The 19,828-nt window shown below is 44.6% G+C and overlaps 1 protein-coding gene across 6 annotated transcripts; it reads right to left on the reverse strand.

The window, feature by feature from the left end:
- Positions 1–2,009: 2,009 nt before the first annotated feature.
- On the reverse strand, positions 2,010–19,828 carry LOC106557520 (transport and Golgi organization protein 1 homolog). 6 transcript variants are annotated; one of them, XM_038540188.1, is made up of 14 exons: positions 19,696–19,828; positions 12,996–13,084; positions 12,686–12,761; positions 12,292–12,402; positions 11,453–11,516; positions 11,137–11,284; positions 8,577–8,678; positions 7,841–7,901; positions 7,697–7,732; positions 7,550–7,617; positions 7,340–7,434; positions 6,201–6,265; positions 5,154–5,257; positions 2,010–2,185 (listed from the first exon to the last, which is right to left on the reverse strand). In XM_038540188.1, exons 3-14 carry the CDS (start codon positions 12,716–12,718, stop codon positions 2,035–2,037), a joined length of 1,038 nt encoding a protein of 345 aa, XP_038396116.1. In that variant the 5' UTR covers positions 12,719–12,761; positions 12,996–13,084; positions 19,696–19,828; the 3' UTR covers positions 2,010–2,034. The 6 variants fall into 6 exon arrangements, with proteins under 6 accessions (XP_038396116.1, XP_038396115.1, XP_038396117.1 ...); XM_038540187.1 differs by lacking the exon at positions 19,696–19,828 and adding an exon at positions 17,320–17,943; XM_038540189.1 differs by lacking the exon at positions 19,696–19,828 and adding an exon at positions 17,320–17,943 and having other exon boundaries at positions 12,990–13,084.

Consider the following 19,828-nt stretch of genomic DNA (forward strand, 5'->3'; position numbering starts at 1 on the left):
GAAAGTGGGACCCCAGCTCCCCATTCTCGGAGGAGCTGAGAGTCAGCAGTTCCTGTATTTACGTCGCCGCTGAGTGTGGCTCCAGTTCCTCTGATTTGGGGTCAGGATTTCTCCCCAGAAACAAGCCTGCATCTGTAATAAACCAACCACAGCATCTCTGACGTGGCGTCGAGGGGCCCCCCAATCCACGGATCCCTGAGTAAAATACTTCTTGTTCAAACACCCTCAGGGAAAATGAGGACCAAACGACGGGAACAGCCCAGAAAACACAAGGGATTGTGCTGCTCACTCACTGACCAGCGTGTCCCGGGGGAAGCCCCCCAGAGGCCCCTCCTCAGCACTCGGCCCGGCAAGGCAGCCTCTGTCCCGCTCGTCCCTCAGGAGACGCCAAGTAGCTGCAAAGGCCCCAGGGTCTCCCCGGCGCGGGCGGCAGAACCTGCTGGAAACGCAGCTCTGGCTCTCTGTCCTGAGGCACCTGCAGCGCACTGGGCTGGATCCTCCTGTGGCTGCACAGGCCCTTCCCGCCCTGAGGCGCCCTGGGTCAGCGCAGCCGATGCGCGCCCTCTGCTGGCCGTGGCTGCGCACGCAGAGACCCTGCCCCTCCCTGGGGGTGGCGCGCGCGCGCCCTCTGCTGGCCGTCCTGGGAATCCCGGCAATGCTCAAGGTCCTGGCCCCTCAGCTGGAGGCAGAGAGGGCGCTCTGCTCCAGCCAAGCCATCTCTCTCTATGACAGATCCTGAGGCTGGGCCCCTACAAATCCATGCAAAGGAGGTGCTCCCATCTTCCCAAGTGAAATGACCTCTGCAAAGCTCAGCCCCAGGAAGGTGGGGGCAGTGGGCTCAGGGAATCTGATGCCCAGAATTCCTGCCTCTACTGGTCCCAACACTCAGATCCCCTTCATAGACCCCTCCATCCTCGTCCATGGTTCCCCCTCTACACCCCTGGACCAGGAGCCTCCATTCCTCCTTGTAATTCCTCTTTTCTCTGCTTCTCCCTACCCTGTCTTCCTCTCTTTCTTCCTCTCACTTTCTAGGACTTGCCCCCACCACCACCTCCCCATTCACTTACTGTCTCTCTCCCTGACAGTCTCTGTCTCTCCTCAGGCCCTCAGATCTTCTGCTCTGTGTAGCCCTGTCTAGGACAACAGGGAACCACATCTCCTCTCTTTCCTGGTCTCCTGCCATGTTTCAGTCCACAGCCTGCTCCCAGGCTGCTTAGGCTGACCTTGGCTGCAGCAGTGAGGTCACCAGTCACCCCTGGACAGCATGTGGACAGACAGACCTTAACACCTTTGTGGTCCCAACCATCACCCCAAAGCTGCTGGAGGATGGCTGCCTCCACAGCCTGGAAAGGAGGGCTCCGCAGGATCATGGAGCTCTGGTGCAGAATGGATTGGCCTGGAGGACCTAAAAAGATCCAGAAGCACACACCCAACTTCCCCATCTTCTCCTGCATGGTGGGGGAACAATGGGTCTCCCATCATTGACCTGTTCCCTGCCCATTACTTCATAGGAAACTGTGGGAAGATTGTGGGTCTTACCAGGAAAACTGCCACTGTCAGCTCCCTCAGAGCTCACCTAGATTTGTTCTGTTGGGCGCAGCTGGTATGGGGAAGCCAGTGCACAAAACTTGCCTTAATGCAGGGCCTCCTCACCGGGTTTCCAGGGCCACTCCTGACCCTTTGTTCAATTCTCACCATCACAATAGACCACTTGCTTGGGGACAGACACTTGTCCTGCTGATCACTTCATACCCACTAAACCAGCAGGAGACATGTGCTCAAGAGCATCTACCAACAGTAAATAAAACAACCAACAGATCTAAATACTAGATGAGTCCACCTCCCCCGAAGTTTTCCTGGGCCTTTTTCAGTAAAGATCCCACAAAGGGTAATCTTGTGGCCATCCCCCATCACCACCATTTCTGCCAGTTTGTTTACTGTGTATGCAGGATTCACATTATGCCCTCAAGGGGAGGGATGGTAGGTCCTGGTGAAAGCAGACGCTGACATGGAGAAGGAACCATGAAAGGTTTATTAGGAGGATAACAGGAGTGACAAAGCACAGGGGACAGGATTGGAAGGGGAAACACTCTGACCCTTAGGCAGATCTGACATCTTTTCTAAATATGCTCTCTGCACAGCCAGGTTGTTACTGTTCCAGGAAGTCTTCAAATCTGAAACAATCCTGTAAGGCAAAGAGGTTTGGGGTTATTTCAATGGGATCTTCTGTTTTGCTATATGCATTTTGCCTTTACAGTATATGTGAGGCCTTAAATGAACAATTGAGGATATGGCTGCCTCTGTGAATCTATATTATAGAAAATAACTTTCATCACAGCTCTGATATAAATCTCTGAATGTACGTATTCTCATGAATACCCTTTACTATCTTCTTGGCTAGGACCTGTAAGTTAATAGAAAAAAAGAGGGTTTTTGCCTTATCTTTGAAATGAGGATTGCCAATCTCTGGGCTGAGGTGTTATACCCTTAGTGGTAGTTTCAGGGACTTAATGAACATTTTTTGATGATTATCTGCATGGATCTATTTTCATGTAAACAGTGAGAAGGGAGAGTGGCCAACAGCCCAATTATTTTGCATAATCTTTTTTTTTTCTTTGAGAGAGAGAGAAAGAAAGAGAAAGGGCGGGCAAACTTGTGAGAAAACAGGGAAGGGGTAGAGAGAGAATCCCAAGCAGGCTCCACACTCAGTGCTGAGCCCAATGTGGGGCTTGATCTCAGAACCTTGAGACCATGACCTAAGCAGAAATCAAGAGTCAGATGCTTAGCTGACTGACCCACCCAGGTGCACATTCTTTATGTACCTCAACCCCTATTCCTCTAATGACCTCAGAAACCAATATGGTCTCCATTTCATAGATAACAATGCTGTGGCTCTGAGTAAGCCCCACTGAGAGCTGGTACTAGGGCCAAGACAGAGGCAGAGCCACAGGATATTGTGATGGAAGTTCAGGGAGATGCAAAGCTGCAGACAGGGTGGTGACAGCCGATGCAGAGGTGGCAGTGACAGGGCTCAAGCTAGTGTGGCTCCTGGTCAACCCTGAATCCCCCACTAAGGGTGTGACTCAAGCTGAAGGCCAATCAGTCACTCAGCTGATCTAGGTCCAATCCTCACATTTTCTCACTAGGACACACAAATTAGGGCAGATAAGACTCCCAAAAGACCCAATTCAACTTCCCAAATCTCCATGACATTCCTTCACACAGTTCAGTACCTTCAGAAATTCAGGGCAAACAACAGTCTTTATCGATTATAAATTAGCTATGGCAACAATGACATTTCGATACAAATAATAGCATTATCCACTCTGTGTGATGGAACAGACTGGGTTTGTATCTCATGATGACTTCACACTCACTTCTCAAGATGCTGGCTTGCCAGAAAGGGCTGCTCCTCTAGCTGAAGGCGGCCAATCCACACCCCTGAGCACCTCCATTCTTCTTATCCACAACCTCCTATTTCTGTGGGATCCAGGGCACCCTCACTTGTCCTTCAGATATGTTGCTGATGCTTCCATTATGTGTAACACAACAACTCTGATGTTTAATTAATGTGTACCTCCCTTCTATCAGACACCTTAAATTCCTAAAGTTGAGAGTGGGCCTTGTCCCTCCCAGAGTACAGAATATTGTCTCTGTACAATGTGCACACCCCGACCTGCTGTGCCCAACACTCAGTAAAGAGCAGCTCTCCTTCCCCAGAAAGGCACCTGCCAACCATCTCAGTGTGACTAAAAGACAAAGTCTTCACATACTGTATCTCCTGAGCAATTGAAGAAAGTTGCAATGTCTTTAGCAACATTCCCATAATTCCCATAACACGTGAGGCCAGCATGGGTCCTGCTATTCCTTACAGATGATGCACCTGCATCTATATCTGAACAACACCATAGAAAAGTCGGAAGTTTATCCAATTGGAAGTGACTGAGAAACATTCACACAGGCCCTCCATACTTGCCTCCTGTATGTGCCACTGTTTCTCATTCTCACTTCCCTTGTGGGACAAGTGGGTTTCCCACAAGTACCGACTGACTGCCGAGGACAATGGGGAGACCCCTACTCTAATGATTAATGAGGGGACCACAGCTCTGCTTCAAGGGTTTATAACTAATCAAATGACAGATTAAACTCAACATGCTGAACATGAAGTGAGAGATGTGTTTCATCCATTCTAGAACAACAAATGTGGACTCTGGACATGACTATAATGAATGTGTCTGCCATTCAGCAAGAGAGACACTTCCTGCCTGACCCAGTTCCACCGAACTCTTCAGTGTGTGGAAATAGCTAAGTACAACCCATGAATATCCTGAGAAACTCTAGAATGTTACAATGTCCTCAGCCAGAGTTCTCCTTGCACTGTGAGGCCCTCAGCACAAACTCTGCCTTTGCTCTACCAACCTGATAAGAAAGAAGACAATACAGTTTATAAGTCAACTCATATGTTTCATATCGTCTTATCCTGGGTGTAGATTTGGGTGCAGAATAAGGACCCAGAAGCCAATGGGAGGGTGGAGGGAGATGTGTCCCAGGGCCCCAGGAAGGTGATGAAAGGGGACTTGTGGGGTACAATGTCCACATGGGCCTTATACAGCAGGAAGTGATCTTGTATCCACAAGGTTTCTGCAGAACAGAAATCAGTGGTATGTTGCTATGACAGACAGAAGCAGAACATGAAACCCAATGAAACAAGTATCAGCACCTGGACCCTTGTTCACTCTCAGCTTCAGGAGAGCAGAGCACTAGGGCCACAAAACCCTAGACCTCCACCGAATGCCACCACACAGTCCGGAGCAGCTGAAGGATGCCAAAGGAAGGAAGTTAGTGTCACCACACATCACCAACCATCTCTCAGAGGGCGGGACCTCAAGGTGTCTTGTCCTACCAGTTGAACAGTGGCCACAACAAATGACTCATAAAAAGCATGTCACAGACAGGCAGGCAGGCAAGTGTGGCCAGGCCTACTTCACTCTCTTCATTCCTTGAGGCCTCAGAGGCTTATTATGTATATACTCAGTAAGAATGAATACAACGAGAAGCAATGAGAAGCCCAATGTTCAAATATGGAAATACAGCCCCTTAAGGGTCAAAGCGCTATCCACCAGCCCCTGCCTGACCCCGCTCTGTTTCCCTACCTGACAAGGGGTCTTCTATTGCTACAAGGGCTGTCCATGGCAACAGACACCACTGAGGAGATGGGAGTTTCTGGGGTCCAGCAGGAGATGTGGAAAAGTGCTTTCTGAGAGGAACACGACTACAAGTTAGTGGGAACCAGCTCTATGGATCTACATCACTGTTGATCAGAATGCTCCTTAGCTTAGGTACAGAGCAAGTGCAGAGTCCTTCAGTGCCAAAGACCACCGAGGAGCTGACTCTACATCACTGGATGCAAACAAATGTGTCTGGAGAGTAGGTGTGAAACTCCCATGGTAGGTCAGGGGAGACCCTGTCAGCCAGCACAGCCACCCAAACCACATGACCACCCGTTCACAGGCACACAACAGAAAACATGGGTGAGGGGTTGAGCCTGCATGTCGTCACTGGTATCCCTTCTTCACGGCTGCTGGTCCTGTGGATGTTTTCTACTACACCTATGTCACCTGGCAGAGTTCATAATAATCTCACCCAGGGGTCACCTGAAGGAATACTGGGTTGTATCCTTACCCAATGGATGGAATGCACATGAGGTAGCAAACCCACCTTCTCTATACACACTCAAATCTGCCCAAAGCACGTAGCACAGAGTGCCAGGGAGGGCATGGTTTTTCCCATTTTCCACCTGTGGGGATTACCCCAGACATTGCCCCACATTAGTCTCCTAACCCCAAAACTAGCAACCTACCACTTCCACATGAAAGCAAACAGCAAAGAGACAGCCAGATGGCATATCAGGATAGAGTGAGATGTCACCTACCTTGACTTATTTACACACACACACACACACACACACACACACACACACACACGGTATGCATCCTGCGGTCATACATCTCTAAGCATCTGTAGCTTTTGGAGGTACCACCTAAGGTGAGGATCTCTAATGGAGAAGCCTATAGGCTCTTTGGTAAACAGCTTGCATTTTGAAAGGCGAACATGCCTTAGACAGATCACAGGACACAACGAACAGACAAGGCCAAGACATCTTTCAGAAATGGCTACAACTGAAAACCAACAGCATTTACCTTAGCCATCTCTGGGTTCTTTTTAGGGATGGTGCTGCTGTTCTTCTCGGGAACTGGTCTAGATTCTGAAATTGACAAAGAATGGAGGCTTATTGTGGTTTGCGTACCCTCTATGCCTTCCTCCCCCATCTTGCTCTCTTTCTTACACTCAGTCCCTTATCAGAATAGACAGCTTCCCACATGACTCAAGTGACTCCTTTTTTTAATAATAAATTTATTTTTATTGTGTTCAATTTGCCAACATACAGAATAACACCCCGTGCACAAGTGACTCCTTTGCTAAAGGAGATACCATAACCTGATGTGAGAGAGACACTACAGAGCCCTGGTTCCCATGTTTTCATAATGAATCAACCAACAGAGGACAGCACAGGGTACAACTGGCTGGAAATCAACACTGAAATTCGGTGAGCAAGCCACATCAAAGAAAATCATGTTTTCTTCATAGATTATTAATTGAACTGAGAATAGCCATGGGTGGGTGATATCAATGCACCCTCCAAATGAATGGCATGCATTCTTTTCTCAGGCCACAGGTTGATGGTTCAGTATTTCAGTCTACAGATGAGGCCTAGCATATGTGACTGGCCACTATAGAAATACTTGAGGAATGTACTTAGACAATCATATAGTCATGAACAAAGAAAAAATAGGTGGATTAAGCAGTAAAGCTATCGTATTCTACTGATAACATTAAAGGAATAAAATTATATGAATTGATGAATGAAGTACTGTAGATTCCAAAATGAAATAAACTCCATAAAGAGTGGATAAATGTCTTTTAAAAATATTCCTTTTTTTCCACAAAAAAAGTTTTCATCACTAGGTCAAAGTGGGAAAGAAGCTCAGGACCATCACCCCTCCAGGTACATTTCCTCAGGTTGGGGTGAGGGAGAGGGTGGGAGGGTCTTCAGTCAGGGGAGGGGCAGGAGCTCCAACTGTCATGGGGACAGGTGCCCTGCTCCCTGGGGGCACCTGAGGAAAATATTCTCCTGTTACCCCTTCAGATAACCTGCTGTCCTTAGGTAGCGCTTGTGATTCTCTTCAGGACACACAGCGATCACCCACAGAACCTGGAAGGATGCCATGTGGTTTCATAGCAGCAATTGGGCTGCTGCACTTCACAAAGTGCCCCTTACCTCTCCTTTGAGGGATCTGCATCTCAGGTCTTCCCGGAATCAGTTCCTGCCTCCTGTGTCTCTCAGGCAGCATCTTTCCTTCTAGTATGGCTAGTCTTGAACAGATAATGGATATCTATAAGAATCACAACACCACCACCTCTCCTGACACTAAACAGCACAGCTGTCCTCCCGCAAACACCCGTGACAATGTCCATCAATCTTCCCTACCTGTGTTTCAAGTAGGCATTCTCCCTGCTTTGCTGCGCTATCTCCCGCTCCCAAATCTGAGCCTTGACCTGGGGGAGAAAAACGCTTCCACCTTCAATTGTGCCAGACTGTGCACCAAACAAAAAGGATGAAAAAGCAAACACTTACCCAGTTGTCTTGAGCATTCTTCTCATGAATTGCTATCTGAAAAAGCCAGCACACCAAAAGCCCGTGGTTAGGGACTCGATGAGCCACTGCTGTCTCCTGCAGGAGGTGCCAAGGGTTCAGCACAGTGGGCAGAGCTCAGGTTACCTGGTGTCTGAAGGTCAGTTCTGACTCCTGCAGCTGTTCTTGCATTTCTTGGACTTGTTGCCTGTGAGTTACAATAGCTTTCATCAGATAAAGCCCATTATTGGATAGGATTTTAAATAACTGGCCCATGTGGCCATCCTCCTCTTATCTGTCCCCTCATCCAATTTATCCTGACACAGGAAAACACTTATCACATGATTATAAATGTACAGTTGGATCAAAGCTATTGTTACATCCTTCCCTTACTCACTTTCCCACACCTGCAGGGTTCAGAGTTGATATAATTTCCTTACCTGTCTTCAATCATTCCCTAATTTATCCTGTGGCAAGTGTCTTTTGTCGTAAATCTCTTCTCTCCTTTAAGTTCTATCCTTACCATGTTTCCCAGGGTGGCAAAGACCAGGGCCGTCAGATGGCATTACTGTGTTTTGGGTATGATTTAACCTACAACAAACGCTTTCCTAAAATGAGGACAATTTACACCACCCCCAGGGACACTGGTGTGGATGTAGTTTCCACAGCATCAGGCCAGTGCTGGGGATCAGGATATGTTTAGTAACATAATTGTATTGTTCTTTCTAAAACTTCTGTTTTTACGTCTGTTATTCTCTCTGGATATGTCTTCTGAATTTTTGTTTCTATTACTTGTTAATTGAGTCTAAACATTGTACAGAGGTTTAAAACAAAATGGGAACAGAGTCTTCAGGTGGCCCTAGTATTTAATACCTGAACTCACTTGTATCTGTCTATTTCTTCTGTGGCTACTTTAAAAAATTCTTCTTTAGTTGAGAATTGATTCTTCTTTGCCACCAGTTCATAGTGTGTCTTTTCCAGTTTCCTAAGAAGGGAAAGGTATTTACATAGTCCAGTAGCCAAGACCCACAAGTTCTGCAGTTTTTCCTCCCAGCACTCTTGATGGCCTAGATTTGAATGTCCCTTCTTCCCTCCCCCATAAAGACACAGACTGACAGCACAATCAGAAATGAATTGAAAGCCCCATTTAGGGTTAAAGAAAACCAAACTCTGGCTGCTGCCAAGTCCCCTGCAATCAGAGCTGTCTTTATATTCTCTATTTCAATTCATTCATCATTAAGTCTTCAAATAAAATTACACTTTGTGCCCTCTCAGAGTTGGTCTTTTGTTTGAGACGGTAAAGGCTCATTTCAATTCAAAGTGAAAAGCCATGTCTGACCAACTATACCCTTTAGGATAAAGCAGGGGATCATCATTAGTCCTATACCTCCTTGGGGAGCCCTGATTCTCAGGCCAAGGATGTGCCTGGACAATCAGCCCAAAAGAAAGCCTTCCAGAATATGGCTTCATTAGTATTGAAGCTCACTCCCAGTCATCTATAGGGTTTAGAAGTACAACATCTGCCTCCTCTTTGAACATCCCAGTGGAGGAAAAAGCCTATCTTAGTGCTGGCAATATGTACTGAAGTATAAAATTATGTGAACTGTCACATGGTCAGGGTGTTAACTCCAGGAAACAGATTTCAGGTAGAAAACTCTCAACCACATGGAGTCAACCTACTTTCAGAAGACTGAGTTCATTGATAGTGAAGGTAGCAAAGGGCAATGCTTAGAAAGGCTGATTGGCTGTGTTGTGCTCATATTCTAACACTTGATTGACTCAAGAATCACATGCAAAAAGTCTCTTAGAAACTGAGACTAAAGCTCTAGACACAGAAAGACACTTGAATTTGTGTCTGGTCTCTCAGGCAATCATGCAGCAAATGTTTTCTGGAAGGGCTGTATTGTAACGGCTCAGTTGTAAGGTGTTGAAGAGAGAAAGGTGGTCAAAGCACTGTCTCCCCCCCCCAAAAAAAGAATATTGTGCTAGCATATGTACTGAAGTATAAGATTATGTGAGCTGTCATATAGTCAGGGTGTTAATTCCTGGAAACAGATTTCAGGTGGAAAAGTATCAACTGCATGGAGTCAACCTACTTTCAGTAGACTGAGTTCATTAATAGTGAAGGTAGCAAAGGGCATTGCCTAGAAAGCCTGGTTGGCTTGTTGCTCTCACATTCTTTCGTTCATTGTGTTGATTTTTAAAGAGTTTCAACCTAACACTTGATTGACTCAAGAATCACATGCAAAAAGACTCTTAGAAACTCAGACAAAAGCTCTACACAGAAAAATACAAATGCATTTGCGTCTCTCAAGCAATCCTTCAGCCAAAGTTTTATGGGGGGGGCTGTATTGTAGTGGCTCAGTTGTAAGGTGCTGAAGAAAGAAGGTGGTCAAGGCACTGTACCTTCCTCTCAAAAAACTTACCAATGAACAAAAATAAGATGCCAGTGAGTCAGAGCAGCCGCCACCCCAGATGTGTGAAGGAATAACACAAAGCTGAGTCTCCAGTGAAGAGAAGGAATAGTTTTATTTTTCAACAATCATGAGGGACTCTAAGGTCTTGATATCCTTGAGAAAAAAAGGAAACTGGAGGAGAATGGATAAAAGAGGAACCAGACAAGAGAGGACGTTCAGGAGTGAACGCACCAAATTTCTAACTAGCACATGAAGAAACAGGAGAACAAGATGGAGAAGAAGGCAGCCTAAAAGAAAGCCAGCCTGGCAGGTGGAACCAATCTCTCCAGGACTCATCAGTAAATTCTGGGAACAGGCAAGTGAACTGCAAAGAAGCTGAACAACTTTATGGGCACAGGCTTAGGAGGAAACAAGTTAAGTTCAGGGTCAGCCAACAAAGGTAAGCCCTGGTGAAACTGCAGGCTTGGTTGGGACCTAGGAGTGTGACACCTACAAAATCAGGTGGACGGGAATACCCCAGCCTTCTTAGGGATTGAGCCTGCAATGAATGATCTCTACCGTACACTGGATGAAGCAATCCAGTACTGCCGGTGTCCCAACCTACTTTCCGGAAAGAAACCTCCGCTGTTTCTGCAGAGAATTCCATTTTTTTCCAACAGATTCTTGAACCAAGTCTCATACTGAACAAGAAAAATGACTTAATTCACAGTTGATAAGAACTTGTAATGAGACTGAAACCTAAAGGGCAATGTAGACAGACCCAGAGGGGATCCAGGTATCAAAGGGATTAATGCTGATATTTTCCCTCTTCTATCCCAAACAACGTGTGACAAGCAGTTTGAAGAGAAAGGAAAATGCGGGTTCCAGAAATCAAGGTAGGAAGGGCAGACAATTCTACTTAGCAGTAGAATTTGATTTGGCAAAAATACTCTAGATCCTATTCTAAAAGAAAGACAGTTTTCTATATTGGCCACCACACAAATTCATACAACAGTATTTGTGACAATTAGCATACGAATATCTTACTCTGCTGCAGCCATTCTTTTTTGTTCATAGAATTCAACCATTTCAACCAAGGTATCTACTTTCTTCTTCAGCTGTTTCAATTCTGCTTCCTTCATTGTTTTCACAGAACTCAATGCATTGCACTTGTCTTCCAGGACCTTTTTACTTTCTGTAAATAATGGTATTCTTCTCTGTGTGTGCACATGACCTGAGAACTTGCTTGTGATGGGGAAGAAGAATTCTGGGCAAGGACCTTGAGGGCAGGAAAGTATTCTTTCCCTTCCTAATGCACACTCATTGCCACCACATGGGGATTTCTTCCCACAAAACAACATACCTTCCAGATCACATTTCTTGGACCTCAAAACTCTCAGTTCTGGATCCTCGAATACATCTTGCAACTTTAAGACAGATATAAGAAAAGACATTCAAGCAATCATGATCACAGAACAATATGAGTGCATCTAATAGAAACAGGATCATGCAGTGCAACAAAGTCCTTGAAGCATAAATAGAATATGGAGAAAGTAAGGAAGGTGGAAAATAGTGTAAATCAAAGGACTCACAAATGACTTCCTTAACGGGTGTGTGTCTTCCCCTATTCACTGTGAAAATTCTGTCTTCAGCATTAAGAGAGGAAGCGACCATACAATTGGGCTAGCTGTCGCCCTCATTGCTCAAATATCTTGTGGGATTTTCTACGTATCTCAGAGGGCAGGGCTGAATATGATAATTACCTAGCTGTGAAAATAAACCATACTTCCTAGTCCTTGAAATAGCAAAACTCATCATTGTGGTCTTTTTTTTTTTTTTTAAATTATTTATGATAGTCACACAGAGAGAGAGAGAGAGAGGGGCAGAGACATAGGTAGAGGGAGAAGCAGGCTCCATGCACCGGGAGCCCGATGTGGGATTTGATCCCAGGTCTCCAGGATCGCGCCCCAGGCCAAAGGCAGGTGCTAAACCGCTGTGCCACCCAGGGATCCCCATCATTGTGGTCTTAAGGGAAATTCCAGCTCACTGTTCAGAGGGAATTTCAGTACCCAGATGTCCACTCTCAACCATGATAAACAGCAAGTGAATATACTGCACTCACCTCACCCAATGAACAAAAAGCTTCCTAAGCCACATTATGATAAGACTCAATAGCTGACTATTAGACTAACAGACTCTTACCTTGTCCTGATTCTTGACATTCTTCTTTTTCTCAGATTGCATGTTAGTATGTGCACACTGATGGGTGTCATTTAAATTTTCACTAAGCTGTTCAACTGTTTTGATGTTCTCCTTCAACAAAACATATTGAATCAGTAATAATAATTCATTACTTGGGGCACCTGGGTGGCACAGTTGTTGAGAGTCTGACTCATTGTTTTGGCTCAAATCCTGATCTCAGGCGCCTGCACACTCAGCCTGGAGTCTGCTTGGGATTCTCTCTCTCTTCTCCCTCTGTCCTCCTCCACTGTTTCTCTCTCATATAAACAAATCTTTAAAATAATATTAGTAATAATAATTTATTACTTTTATTTCTGTTGTTAGAACACAATTCAGGCAAAGAAGGGATTCTTACCTTTAATTTAGGATCTTCATCAGAGAGAAACATATTTCCTCTCAGTTTCTGGAAGATGTTTCTTTGTTTCCCTGATCTGTAAAACATATGAAAAAGGAATCAGAATTCAAAAATAGGTTTGTCTAGCACTATATATTATCTTCAAATGTATGACTCCTTCCACAAATAAAGAGGCAGTGTTCTATATTTTTGAAGCTTATCTTGAATTGGGACTGTTTTTGGATCACCTGAAATAGGTCAATAGGGCAAATATCAGAGGTGGAAGTAACTGAAATGAAATCACAAAAAATATCTGAAAAAATACCTATACCTTCTTTTCCCAAATGGATATTCCTTCAGCAAGTTTCCTGTTTTCTTTCTTAAACCAAATGATCTTCTCAGTTATTTGCTGTAAATTAACTAAATGGAGAGAAAACAATTTTTAAGATTATTAGGAAAACCAGTGTGAGTAATTCTAGTGTATTAGCAGCAGCGATACATTATCTGACACTTGGGTGTAACTAACTTTTTAGCATTCCCATTGTGGCTGAAGAAAGCAAGTTTTTATGGCATTTGAAACTTAAGAAGACCTTATTTCAGTGAGGTTACTACTTAAAATATTTTTTTTAAATGAAGAAATACAAAAAAAAGGCCTTCTAATTTTTCTCCCATCTGTAAACCCATTCTTGGAAAATTTAATCACTGTGAATCCTTATGTCATCACCAGAGATGTAAGAGAAAAATCAAGTATCCTACCAACTTACATTTCTCTCCTCCAATGATTAAGGTACATAAATAGGTTTCTGGAAACAACCCAAAATGAACAAAATCATCCTTGACTCCTGCTTTGTGTCACATCCACTTTCAGGTGCTACTTGGAATTCCACACAAGGATCAAATGCAAAAAACAGAGGTCACCTTGTTAACCATGTGAAACATCCCCAGTCATGGACAAGCTTGGTATATCTGACAGCTGTCTGGATGCTTATATCAGTGGCTGATGTTTAACTAGATTATATACAATGGGGCCAATAACACTAGGCTCTCAGAGACCATGGCCACGTACAGATGGAGGTGGGAAATGCAAGACAAGTTAGTTTGTGCAAGAGCTCAGAGACGAGGGAAGGAGGGAAAACTGAGCTGATCTAGGAGATGCAGCCCAGGGATGGGAATAATTCAGTAAAGTCTACTGAGGAATTTCCTCCATTGAAGCCTCAAAAGAGATAGAATAGAGTCTGTTTTGACTGGAGGTATTCATATGGGATGATTCTGCCTCAATACAAGGGTTGTTCCTGACTACTGGGACTTTCCAGAGCCTTCTCTAAGAATCTAGTGGATGCCAATTTATAGAAGTCTACTGATTTCTTTTTTTTTAATTTATTTTTTATTGGTGTTCAATTTACCAACATACAGAATAACCCCCAGTGCCCGTCACCCATTCACTCCCACCCCCGCCCTCCCCCCTTTCTACCACCCCTAGTTCGTTTCCCAGAGTTAGCAGTCTTTATGTTCTGCCTCCCTTTCTGATATTTCCCACACATTTCTTCTCCCTTCCCTTATATTCCCTTTCACTATTATTTATATTCCCCACATGAATGAGAACATATAATGTTTGTCCTTCTCCGATTGACTTACTTTACTCAGCATAATACCCTCCAGTTCCATCCACGTTGAAGCAAATGGTGGGTATTTGTCATTTCTAATAGCTGAGTAATATTCCATTGTATATATAAACCACATCTTTATCCATTCATCTTTCGATGGACACCGAGGCTCCTTCCACAGTTTGGCTATTGTGGCCATTGCTGCTATAAACATCGGGGTGCAGGTGTCCCGGCGTTTCATTGCATCTGTATCTTTGGGGTAAATCCCCAACAGTGCAATTGCTGGGTCGTAGGCAGGTCTATTTTTAACTCTTTGAGGAACCTCCACACAGTTTTCCAGAGTGGCTGCACCAGTTTACATTCCCACCAACAGTGTAAGAGGGTTCCCTTTTCTCCGCATCCTCTCCAACATTTGTGGTTTCCTGCCTTGTTAATTTTCCCCATTCTCACTGGTGTGAGGTGGTATCTCATTGTGGTTTGGATTTGTATTTCCCTGATGGCAAGTGATGCGGAGCATTTTCTCATGTGCATGTTGGCCATGTCTATGTCTTCCTCTGTGAGATTTCTGTTCATGTCTTTTGCCCATTTCATGATTGGATTGTTTGTTTCTTTGGTGTTGAGTTTAATAAGTTCTTTATAGATCTTGGAAACTAGCCCTTTATCTGATATGTCATTAGCAAATATCTTCTCCCATTCTGTAGGTTGTCTTTTAGTTTTGTTGACTGTATCCTTTGCTGTGCAAAAGCTTCTTATCTTGAAGAAGTCCCAATAGTTCACTTTTGCTTTTGTTTCTTTTGCCTTCGTGGATGTATCTTGCAAGAAGTTACTGTGGCCGAGTTCAAAAAGGGTGTTGCCTGTGTTCTTCTCTAGGATTTTGATGGAATCTTGTCTCACATTTAGATCTTTCATCCATTTTGAGTTTATCTTTGTGTATGGTGAAAGGGAGTGGTCTAGTTTCATTCTTCTGCATGTGGATGTCCAATTTTCCAGCACCATTTATTGAAGAGACTGTCTTTCTTCCAATGGATAGTCTTTCCTCCTTTATCGAATATTAGTTGACCATAAAGTTCAGGGTCCACTTCTGGGTTCTCTATTCTGTTCCATTGATCTATGTGTCTGTTTTTGTGCCAGTACCACACTGTCTTGATGACCACAGCTTTGTACTGGGAGCCTTTCCCCTAAGATCAGGAACAAGACAGGGATGTCCACTCTCACCACTGCTATTCAACATAGTACTGGAAGTCCTAACCTCAGCAATCAGACAACAAAAAGACATTAAAGGCATTCAAATTGGCAAAGAAGAAGTCAAACTCTCCCTCTTCGCCGATGACATGATACTCTACATAGAAAACCCAAAAGGCTCCACCCCAAGATTGCTAGAACTCATACAGCAAATCGGTAGCATGGCAGGATACAAAATCAATGCCCAGAAATCAGTGGCATTTCTATACACTAACAATGAGACTGAAGAAAGAGAAATTAAGGAGTCAATCCCATTTACAATTGCACCCAAAAGCATAAGATACCTAGGAATAAACCTAACCAAAGATGTAAAGGATCTATACCCTCAAAACTATAGAACACTTCTGAAAGAAATTGAGGAAGACACAAAGAGATGGAAAAATATTCCATGCTCATGGATTGGCAGAATTAATATTGTGAAAATGTCAATGTTACCCAGGGCAATTTACACGTTTAATGCAATCCCTATCAAAATACCATGGACTTTCTTCAGAGAGTTAGAACAAATTATTTTAAGATTTGTGTGGAATCAGAAAAGACCCCGAATAGCCAGGGGAATTATAAAAAAGAAAACCATATCTGGGGGCATCACAATGCCAGATTTCAGTCTACTGATTTCTATGGGTGTTCCCTGTCTGTCTCTTTCTCTCTCTCCTGGAGGGTACCAGTTTTGCTTTTTAATGACAGAGTGACATATTCACACTGGGAACCAGATATTTCTTCATATTCGGATACTCCTAAGAACAGTCAGGTCCTTTTTGCTTGGGTAAATCAACACTCTGCACACACTTGGCCAAAGAAAGGACAATGCCTCATTCATTTCCTGATCACATAATTCCTACTGATTTTCCTATGACAAGTGTCACAGCAGGATGTGGCCACTTAGTGTCTGCTGGGCTTTCTAGGGCTCCCCATGATCCAGGTGGGACACAGAGTTCCTGGGGGGCAGCCTCCAAGAACAGAAGGAAATGGCTGAATGCAGAGTTATGAGAAGTCAACCACCCAGGAAGCATAGAGCACAAAGGACATTTCACTTTTTAACTCGAGTACCTACACTGATGCTTAAGTTATCACTGTTCCCCAGGCTGCCAAAGTTCACAAATATGAGCAATGTGCTGATGGGAATGCAAACTACATATAAGATGGACCCTAAACTTACAAGACTTGAAGGAGGATCTTGACTGGGCTTCCAGGAGTCAGTCTAATATCTATAGCTCCTATAAATTAGAGTTCTTGAAATTTTTTAAAGACAATTTTAATGAAATATAATTTACATACCAGACAAGCTCCCTATTTAAGACATAATGGTCAGTGGCTTTTGTATCTTGGCAAATCCTTCCCTCTTGACACAATAAACCTAGTATTTTCAGGTTTGCATTATGCCAACACGGCTCTTTTTGGGCCAAGCAGCACAGACAGGACCCAGAACTTGATGTGGACAGCTGTGGCCACAACCCCTTCAGGCTGACCAGAAAACCTGCCCTTCAATATCTTCAGGAAGAACTAAAGTTCTCCTTAAGTTCCCATCAAGGAGACTGAAAAAGCTGTTATTTAATCAGTGTGAAAGAACCCAGCAGGATGGAAGACATCACCAGCAGCTTCTGGGCAGTTAAGTCTTGGTTTGGATCAAGTCATGATCCCATGGTTCTGAGATTGATCCCCTCTTTGGGTTCTCTGCACATCATGTTTGGGATTCTCTATCTCCTTCCCCCTCTACCCTTCCCCTAGCACCTGTGCCCCGCCCTCCCTCAAATATATAAATCTTAAAAAAAAAAAGGAAGACACTACTGATGTGCCATGTTTACTCACATTTGGGTTTGGGCAACCAGGACACAGGAATAAGAGGAGCCAGAGGGCAGCCCCGCGGCGCAGCGGTTTAGCACCACCTGCAGTCCGGGGTGTGATCCTGGAGACCTGGGATCAAGTCCCACGTCGGGCTTCCTGCATGGAGCCTGCTTCTTCCTCTGCCTGTGTCTCTGCCCCTCTCTCTCTGAATAAATAAATATTAAAAAAAAAAAAAAAGAGGAACCAGAAAGCAGACTCTACACCTCCATATCCTGGTTCTTTCAAGGGGCACTGGGGCACGGGGGAGGAGGTGGAGATAGGCAGGAGCAGGTGGGGGTGGGATGAGTGCGGAGGAGTGGGAAAGGGGACAAGTTGGTAATTAGGGATGGGAGAGGATGCGAACAAAGGATAGGACTGGGGAAGGTGTTTGTTACAAGAAAGGATGGGACAGTGCCACCGTCAGATTAAATACTTGAGGGGAGGGAGAAGGTTTCAGAAAGGGTAGTAGATCAGCAGGTTAGGAAATCATTAGGTCAGCAGGACACAGTAGCAAGTTAAGTGAACTCTCAGGAATTGGAGTGGAGAAGGATCCATCTTCCTCCAAGCCTTCCCCTGGTTGAACATTTCCTTAGCAACCCAGAGCCAGAGCCTTTATACTCTCAACCAATCAGCTGCCTTTGCCCTTGGTAGATCAGCATGGAAACCCCTTGTGACCTCATTTTTTAAAAAGCCCCTTTCTACCTGGTGCCCCACCACACACCATCTCAATGACAGGTCCCTCTGCAACCTTGGCAGACCATCCGGCTTCTACTCCCTCCCAACCCAGGTCCTTGTTTCCTCTTCTGGGTGCTCTCTCCTTCCTTTCTCAACTCCGTCCCATGGCCATTGGCTGAACAACATATAAAGAAAAGGAGGACAGAACTGAAGCAACAATCGAATACACAAGCAGAGTGGGAGGTTTCAACCCTCTCTCAGCACCTTAAAGCAGACAAAACACCCATAAATGGTATATCTTGGTATTGAACCATCTGAATCCCACAGCTATATATCTGTGTGTTACATATCTGTCCACATCCACATAACACTGTGCAGGACACATTAACTGTAGGCACATAGGATACACTTACTAAAATTTATTTTGGCCCTAAGGGAAATTTCAATATATTTCAGTGACATGAAATCACACAGAGCTTGTTTTGGTAATATAATGTGCTAGAGATCACTGAGAAAAAGCTAACTAGAAATTCCCATATGTTTAGAAATTGAGAAGTATCTCCATAAGTAAAATATTGGTAAAGAAATCTCAAAGAAAAAGAGCTATAATGGAACTAAAGGCTAAGAGCATTGATAAGATTGAAATAAAAAATGTCTGCTGGGCTGGAATATCCTGGAATACTGGTGTGAGAAGACTGTATGGTCTCAAAATCATCCCTAACCAACGAAGACATTTTACTACTTCAAACAGTGGTAACTCTGTCACAGGTCTATGTGACCCTCCTGCCCATTAGCTTGGGCTTTACTTTGTGAACCTCACAGGGGAAATAATCCAAGCTCACTCTCAGGGGATCTCCTGGGACCTCCAGGAATGAGAGCATTTGAAGAGAGAAAGCTCATCATCTTCTCTCCTCGGGGATCCAGGGACGATCCAGAGAATTGGCAGCGCCAGGTGCGCTGGGCCAGGAGAGCGAAGCAGGTGGGCAGGGGCCAGGGACCCTGGTAATGAGACAACCCCCCTATGATCATCTCTCCTAAACTGTTTCTCTATAAGACTAACAATGTTTCCCCAACACATTCAGCCCCAAGGCAGCTGAAAATCAGTGCTCCACATACCACCACTTTATTATTATGTAGATTTCTTATAAACAGGAACCATTTAGCACTGCTGAAATAGGGGATAATGTCTTTAACATAAATATATATAAAAAAACATAAAAAGTGAACTAAAACAAAAAAACTAAGTTAACAAAATTGAACAGTGTTCAATTCTGTCTAGATGCTGCTGCCTGCCTCAAGAGTCCCAGAGTGTGGCTGTCCTGGTTAAGGAAGGAGACACCAGCTACAGAAGGGGTGAAGTCAGACTAGCCCAAAAGTGAATGGGAGAGAGGCCCAGTCTATAAGGGAGACTAGGGAAGTCCAGGAAGGGTGGCCAGGGTCACCCTGATTATAACTGGAGCAGGGGCAGGGAAAGAAATAGCAGTGAACAGAGTTTGGGGCCTCCGAATCAGGTGAGATCACTCAAGGGTGAGAAGTGTCCCCAAAGCTAGTGTCAGCCTCCCAACTAGGCAACCCTTCATGGCCCTGGAGACAGGACCAGGAGCCTAGAGTTTGAGATCCAGCTGTGCTGCTTACAGCTGTGTGACCCTGGGCTGGTTTCTTTCTGTAAAATGGGAGTGTCCATACCTGTGTCATAGGCAACTGTGCTAAAGACAAGAGGAAGCCACATGCTGAGCACCTATGGACAATAGCATCATCATCTTCATGGGGCAAGTGTCTTCCTAGATCCAGTGCCTTAAAAGTGTCACAGCTGTTAATG

The sequence above is a fragment of the Canis lupus genome, chromosome 6, assembly GCF_011100685.1.
Source record: "Canis lupus familiaris isolate Mischka breed German Shepherd chromosome 6, alternate assembly UU_Cfam_GSD_1.0, whole genome shotgun sequence".
Taxonomy (NCBI): domain Eukaryota; kingdom Metazoa; phylum Chordata; class Mammalia; order Carnivora; family Canidae; genus Canis; species Canis lupus.